The 7,779-nt window shown below is 39.0% G+C and overlaps 1 protein-coding gene across 2 annotated transcripts; it reads left to right on the forward strand.

Annotated features, from left to right (window-relative positions):
• Positions 1-540: 540 nt before the first annotated feature.
• Positions 541-4,013, forward strand: LOC149814380 (uncharacterized). 2 transcript variants are annotated; one of them, XM_089988838.1, is made up of 3 exons: positions 541-1,129; positions 1,405-1,769; positions 1,854-4,013. In XM_089988838.1, the coding sequence occupies exons 2-3, from the start codon at positions 1,423-1,425 to the stop codon at positions 3,685-3,687; spliced, it is 2,181 nt and encodes a 726-aa protein (XP_089844964.1). In that variant the 5' UTR covers positions 541-1,129; positions 1,405-1,422; the 3' UTR covers positions 3,688-4,013. The 2 variants fall into 2 exon arrangements, with proteins under 2 accessions (XP_089844964.1, XP_089844963.1); XM_089988837.1 differs by having other exon boundaries at positions 541-1,067; positions 1,179-1,769.
• Positions 4,014-7,779: the final 3,766 nt, after the last annotated feature.

A 7,779-nucleotide genomic window follows, 5' to 3' on the forward strand; every position in this document is an offset into this window, starting at 1 on the left:
TCTTGTTTTCAGCGTAACTGGGGGCGGTCACTGTTTCAGGAATGCGGCGTTCAGTGTTTGATTTTGGTGGTGTCCCGCACGATGTGCGATCAAACGCACCCTAGGGATGGGACTGATGTGTCCCAAGCTTGAAGCTCCCCTTTTGAAAAACCAAAGATGGGTACAAACTACAAGCAGTCTTTACAAGGATCACTTTGTTCTAAACAATACCCCCACGCTGGGACTGCTTTGTCCCTGCGTAAGTCTAAAGAACTCTTTTTTATGACGAAAAACTGGGTCACTTAATGGGCCTGCCCTTCCTGTCATTTTTTTTAGCCATTGTTTCAAACACCCGCAAAAGGATCGAAGCCCATTCGAGAAAAAAAATTGTAAATGATCTTGCGGTTGCGACTTCCATGTAAAACCATGGATCCGGAACTATAATTTAACCCTTATATTATGTTTGATTTCGAGGGTTTTACAGGATCCAATGTTCGGGAATTGCAGGTGTGAGAAGGCCTTTTCCCACGGCCGAATCCAAAGAGGAAAGGCAACAGAGAATCCATAAGAGCGCCTTTTCCCATGGTGGAATCCAAACAGGAAAGGCAACAGAGAACCAATAATAACTCCTTTTCCCACCGCTGAATCCAACGGGAAATGCAACAGAGAATCCGTAAGAACGCCCTTTTCCCACGGCCAAAAACCAAACTGGGAAAAGGCAACAGGAAAATCGTTTTTCCCTTCTCAAAACAGAGCCATATCTGCAGACTACGTGGTGGAGCGGCAGCCCGGGACTAGTGTTCGTCTCCTTCCTATTCTAGGTTTCATTCTCTTTTCTCCAGATTAGGGTTAGGGTTAGGGTTTAGGCGACTCGATCGGTGGCGAAGTTGCGAGTTTCTAGCAGCTCATGATGGGTGTTTGTCCTTGATGATTAGGGTGCAAAAGAAGGGATTTGATCATCTGTTCGACTAAAAGGAAGGTCTTTCCCTCTCAATTCTCCGAGGAAAATTTTGGGTTTTCCTCCCAGGCATCGTTTTCTCTATCTACCGCCGGATTCTGGCCGTTCTCGGTGAAGATTCACGTCGAAGGTACCATTTTTCTCTCTTCGCCGTTGGTTTCTGACGGTTCTTGGCGAAGACTCACGTCGGAGGTATGCATTTTCCTTTGAATTTCAGTTTTGTTGGGTGTTTAATTTGCAGACTTGGAAGGACGCATGTGAGCATGGATCATGGTGCAGAAGATGAGTTGTTCATGAAAACAATATAGAGAGCCAGATCCTAACCCTGAAAAATGCGCACTTAACGATATTCTGAGATTGATTGACTGTTTATTGATCGACTTCTTCATTGCCCACTTTTTTTCCCCAAAAATTTCTGCGTGCTTGTATGGTTTGGGGTGTTGCTCATTACTGTAGTTCGATCATAGGGATCTGTTGGAAAGGCTATGGCTAGTGAGAAATTGTTGGTCTGCGTGATTCATTTGGGGGGCGCCCTTGTGCAAAACGATGATGGGTCTGTGCTGTATAACGGTGGAGAAGCACATCTTCTGGACATCGATCGGAACATGTCGTTCGATAGATTTAAGTCTGAGGTATCAGAGATGTACAATGGCGATGTATCCACTTTGACGTTTAAGTACACTCTACCGACGAGTAAAAGGACCCTGATTACGATTTCCAACGACAAGGATTTGAGGAGAATGGTTGATTTTCAGCAAGATGATTCACCGGAGATCTATGCTATTGGCAGGGAGGTTATTGCTGCTAACAACATGAGTAATGATCCAAGCAGGTATTTTCTAGACCCATAAATTGATCAAAATCAAAACAGCAAGCCAAGTGTTTTTGAATATGGTGTTTTTATTTCTAATCACAGGGTTAGTGCAGATTCTATAATTGAGTCTTCGACACCAGTTGTGACTAGTGAGGATAGACCAAACAAGACCATTTTTTGGGAGAATATCATTACTGGTGTAGGTCAGTTGTTTAAGGATGCTCATGGATTCCGTGAATCGCTGCGTAAATATGCAATTGCCAGAGGCTTTGCCTACAAGTTTGCTAAAACAGATGCCGGACGTGTTACTGCCAAATGTAAAGCCGAGGGATGCCCGTGGAGGATACATGCATCAAGAGTATCAACAACGAAGATTTTTAAGATCAGGACCATGAAAGATGAACATACTTGCAAGAAAGGCTCTGGCATAGACAATCATCCTAATGTTACAAAGGACTGGGTTGCAGATCTGATAAAGGAAAAGCTTCGTGAAATGCCGGACTATAGTGCGAGTGAAATTGTGAATGATATACACAGAGAATATGGAGTAAAGCTGAAATATTTGCTGGCTTGGCGTGGCAAGGAGGCTGCTAGAGAAAAAATTCTTGGGAAGGATGTGGACTCTTACAAGGAGCTGCCACGATACTGTGAAAAGCTAATTGAGTCTAACCCAGGCAGTGTTGCTACATTATCCACTACAGAGGAAGGTCGCTTTCATCGTCTTTTCTTATCCTTCCATGCATGCCTTCTTGGATTTGAGCATGGCTGCCGGCCCTTATTGTTTCTCAATAGTGCTTTTCTGAAGTTAAGATATGGAGGGACGCTATTGGCTGCAATAGCATTGGATGGAAATGATGATTTTTTTCCAGTTGCCTTTGCCATAGTGGAGCAGGAGACATATGATAGTTGGCATTGGTTTTTAAATCAAATGAAGTCTGCCTTACTGTCTCCTCGGCCTCTGACATTCATATCTGACTGGCTGAAGGGTTTGAAAGAAGCTGTTGCTGAGGTGTTTGAAAATAGTGAACATGCATTCTGTGTGTATCGTTTAACAGAGAACTTGAAGAAGGAAATGAAGGGTTCATTGTCAAAAGCAGTGAATGATGTCCTTGCAGATTTAGTTTATTCAGCTGCTAGAACATGTAGAAATGATGAATTCAGCGCTTTCATTGAAAGCATGAGATCTATATCCCCAGATGCTGTTGCATGGCTCACTAATATCGACCCTGCACATTGGACAAATGTATTCTTCAAAGGATCACGATACAACCAACTAACATCAAACACTGCAGAGTCTTTTGATAGTTGGCTTCCCAAGGTATGTGATTTTCCTGTTCTGAAATTGGTGGACACCATAAAATGCAAGATAGCAGAATTGTTTCATATGCGACTAGAGGATTCAGCTCAATGGCATACAAGGCTGACTCCTACAGCAGAAGAAAATTTGCAAAGAGGCATAGAATCTGCCTCTTCGCTTTCAGTTCTAGTTTCTTCTTCCACAATATTTGAGGTGCTTGATGATCACACTAACGTGGTTGACCTTGAGAGGTGGGACTGCACTTGTCATTACTGGAGGCTTACAGGTCTACCATGCTGTCATGTTATTGCATCTCTCAATCGCATTGGTGGAAATGCTTATGATTCCTGTGAAAGATACTTCACCACTGAGTGCTATAGATTAACATATTCAGGCTCTATCAATCCAGTGGCAGATGTGGACTCCACCGATCAAAATCCTGATGCTGGCACAGTTGTTAATGCATATCCAACCGTAGAGCTTCCTATAACACGGCGGCCTCCTGGTCGACCTAAGAAAAAACGAGTTGAGTTTCAGGAAAAAGTGAAAAGGGCACTCATTTGTAGTCAATGTAAATTACCTGGTCACAATAAGTCAACATGCAAAGCATCAACCGAGTTCAACATGCAAATATCATGATCTTGGTTTAATTTGTTTTATTTCCTTAATCATGGTAATTCTTTTTTACACCTGTAAGATATGCAAATATCATGATATGTTTTTTCTTATTGCATATGTCAAGGGTCATTGATTTTACGCTTGTAAGATATGGTCTGGAATCCACAAACACCCAATACCAATATTAATGTATATTTGTGTTGAATAGAAACATAAATGGGGTGTGAACCAAGTGGTATGTGTAACGGCTTTTGGTTCTGTTACTCGGAGGTTCGAATCCTTCCGTCCCAGATCAAATCCATCTTAACAATTATTATTTGTTCTCTTTAATATCAGTAATCTTTTATTTAAGTGGTTCATGTTGGATACAACATAATTGTAATCGATTCTTTATTTCTGGTTTGGTTTTTAATGATTCTTTTCAATACTATTTACTTTGTGTTTTCTTGCCTATGTCTATTCATCTGGAAGATCTGATGCACATAAAAAAATGTGATCGAGTAGCATGCCTTTTTCCTATTGCATGAAGCTGGTTGTCGTTTGAAAAGGATCAGTAAGGTGCTAGCCTAAGCAGGATTACCTGGAAAAGCGACTTTGCCGCTGTGTCTCACAGACATGTCCACATAGAGCATACCCAATTTTTCTGTAAAGTAATAAAAAAAATGGTGGTTATAAGTCATCAACCGGCCATAAACGCGATCAGGCTTCCTAGCATGGATGATTGTATATGCAGCATTAAATATTGCAATTATTTCATGTGTAATTGCATTCACAATTTAAATGTAAATTGCCAGTATATAGGTATGGCCTTCATGTAAGATAATGGCACTGACTTAATGTATGTGATCATTTTTTCTTTTCATACATGTTCTTTGCCAAGTTGTCTTTTCCCTGTACTGCTGGGAGTTTCATTTAACTCCTATTTACTTTGATGAAATAGCTTACTTTTTGAGTAATGGTTATATGATGAAAAAAAAAACTAAATGCTACATATATCACTGCTGCTGTATTGTTGTGATAAAGACAGTGCCTTGCCTTGAAGGTAAGATGACCTTTCTACGAGACTTTGCAACCATTTATCTCTGTAGATGAAGGTGATCCATGCAAGGTGCTGTAAAAAATGTGAGTGCCTACAGAGAAGCAAGGATCTGGACTCTGGAGCCTATTTTTGCAATACTACCGGACTTGGAGCACTCTCTTTTTCTTGAATTTGATAAGATAGCTAATAACTGCCAATTCAACAGACCGGATAGTACTAGATACCATATATCTAGTGAACTAGTTTTTCAAGTTTGTGACTTTGTGGAGTTGCACTGTCTGTAACTGGTATTATATGCAGATGCTGTATGATTATGAATTTTCAGATTTGGTGTCACATTTATCGACTTGAAAATTTAAGGATAATTATGTATTTTCAGATTTGGTTACAAACTGTCACATAGATACTCCATCCATTTTGACTCCCGTCTCATATCCCCTTATATACAAGTCATGTTAGAAACTTCAAAAAAATGGCCATGTCCCTGTACCCTGAGCAGTATCCATGTGACGTAGGTTACAAAAGTTACAAATATGTGCATTACCTGTTACCATGGGTATTTCAAGCTAATTTTGTTATGACGTGGAAATTTCATAACAGAAGGTACTGTATGAAACTTAGATTTGATTATGCATGTACAAGACATTGGCGACTAGCATGTAAGATACTAATTACTATTCAGATTTTCTTGCAACACAGCTAATTTTCATGTGTTAATGTTTAAAACAGATATCTTCTTTCACCTGGGAAAGCATATCTATTTCTTCTCTCATACTTCCTGTTAGCTAGAAATCTGAATATTAACTAGAAAATAATGTGGTAAGTGAAGCCTTCATTTTGTAAATCTAGAATTAAATGTCCACCCTTTTTCCCAGCAACCATGGTTAATTTTCTGCAAATGATCACCTTTTGTGACTCTTCTATGAACCAAGTTTACTTTTTCCATCGTTTCCTGATCAGAACTTTTTTCTCTTTGTGCGGAAATGGTTTGTTCTATTGCTCCATTTTTTATTTTTTCCCAACCTGAAATCTCGACTTTTTTCTATTATATGCTTTAATAATTTGCTAGACCATTGCCCTGTTCATGTGTCCAGCCTCCAAAAAATATATGATATGGTAAAGAAAGTGGATATTAAAAACTTTTATGAGGATCAAAAGAAAAAATAATTCAAATCATAAACATGTTGATAGCTTAAAACATTTTAGGAATATATTTTTTGTTCATATTTGCTAAACATAAAAACTTATTACTGATAATATGTCACATCGATACCACTGCACGTATGGGTAAGGGTCAATTGTGTAAAGTTTCCAAAATGACTTGTATGTAAGGGGATATGGAACAGGAGTATCCATATATGACATGGGTACTAGTGAAAAGTTAACAACTATCTTTCAACATTTTTTGAATTTGATAGATAAAATCAAGGGCTTGTCCAAATTTCATCCACAACAATCACACCCAACTCCAGACCCATACAAATCAGGCTCGTATTCTGTTCTGGGTGTGCTATTTGTTTTGGACCATACGTGGATCGTCAGGGTTCAAATATATATATTGGATCTGGACAATATCAGGTCAAGCCTTAATGAGCCGGTCAGGTTCAGCTTCGATATAAATCATATTTGAGTCTATAAAAGTTCGGGTTAGGATTGGTTTGGGTCTATAAACAATTCAAGTTTGTTTCAGGTTGTCAATTAGGCTGAGAACAAACTGGCATGAAAGAGTTGAGTTTGGTATCAAATTTTTTTGGGGTAATCAATCTCTAATATGCCCCAAATGGGGTTGGCGTAGTGGGGTGGGGCATTGGCTGCTAGATGGGCAGTCAAGGTTCGATTCCTATGGACATCTCCCCTCTGCGCAAACCGACCCCCCAGCATAGGCCCGGAGGTGGGGGTTCTAACCTTAGAGTTTTATGCCGCCGGCACAACCAGGTCTTCGTGCTGAGCATGTTTTCTTTGAGTTACAAATCTAAAAAAAGAATCTCTAATATGGATTATGGATATTGGGATGATTACTTGCACATCAAAAATGTGTATTTGTACTGCACAAACTTATTCAAATTTTCATCCATTAGAGTCTGAATTGGCTCATAGTTTCGTTGGTCCAGGATGATATAGGTTTGGGCACAAATAGGTTCGAGTTTGAATGGGTTTGGATACTGGTTACACATTTGGTTTTTTTTTTTGACGGAGAAAGCTGGGGTTAGGCAGACACCTACCAGTTATACAGTCATACCATTTGGGATTCAAACTTGCAACGTCCCAACACAATGTGATGTGCACTAACTGCTCCTGCCAGACAAGCGGAGCCCCCATTGGTTTGGATACTGGTTACACATTTAGTGGTGGTTTAAACCGAGTGTTCATATTATGGAGAACCCATTGGGTCAGATATATTTGTGCCGGTCATGTGCAAATAGGTTTCGATTTATAACATTTTAGACCCAAAAAACTGACAGATTACCTGAATGTATATAACTTTTGGACCTGACCGGATCCATGAATCTATTGAAATCCAGTCGGGCAGGTGTAATTGGTTCAGTTATTTGGTCCGAACCAGGTTTAGCCGATTCAATTGCAGCAAAAATAGTAACGCCATTAATTATGGGTTTGGTGATATTATTTCCTAAAACACAAATTGCTAAAAGATGAAATGAAATAAGAGTTTTTTTATAATAAAAACAATGCACTTGTTTTATTTTAGGATAACTTGGAGAAAATGTTTTAACTGGGAAAAAAAGGTCAGGTTTAAAACACAAATTGCTGAAAGAAAAAAATGAAAGAAGAGATTTTTTAATAATAAATGACTGGTCTCATTTTATTTTAGGAAGACTTGGAGAAATTGTTTTAATTGGGAAGAAATGTCATGTTATGGGCAGCCTTTTTAGTCAAGAGTCTGTTAATTATTGATGGGACGTTAAATATAGTTTTCTACTACATGTAGCCTGTCACTAAATTAATACCATAAATAACGGAATTTTAGTAAGGAAAATTGGTTCCTCCAAACTGTTCATATAGCATGGACAATGCTGATTTTTTTTTTTATGTTTCAAGTTATGTTTTGTAAATTT

Source organism: Nuphar pumila, chromosome 15, assembly GCF_984573655.1.
Source record: "Nuphar pumila chromosome 15, dmNupPumi1.hap1.1, whole genome shotgun sequence".
NCBI lineage: Eukaryota > Viridiplantae > Streptophyta > Magnoliopsida > Nymphaeales > Nymphaeaceae > Nuphar > Nuphar pumila.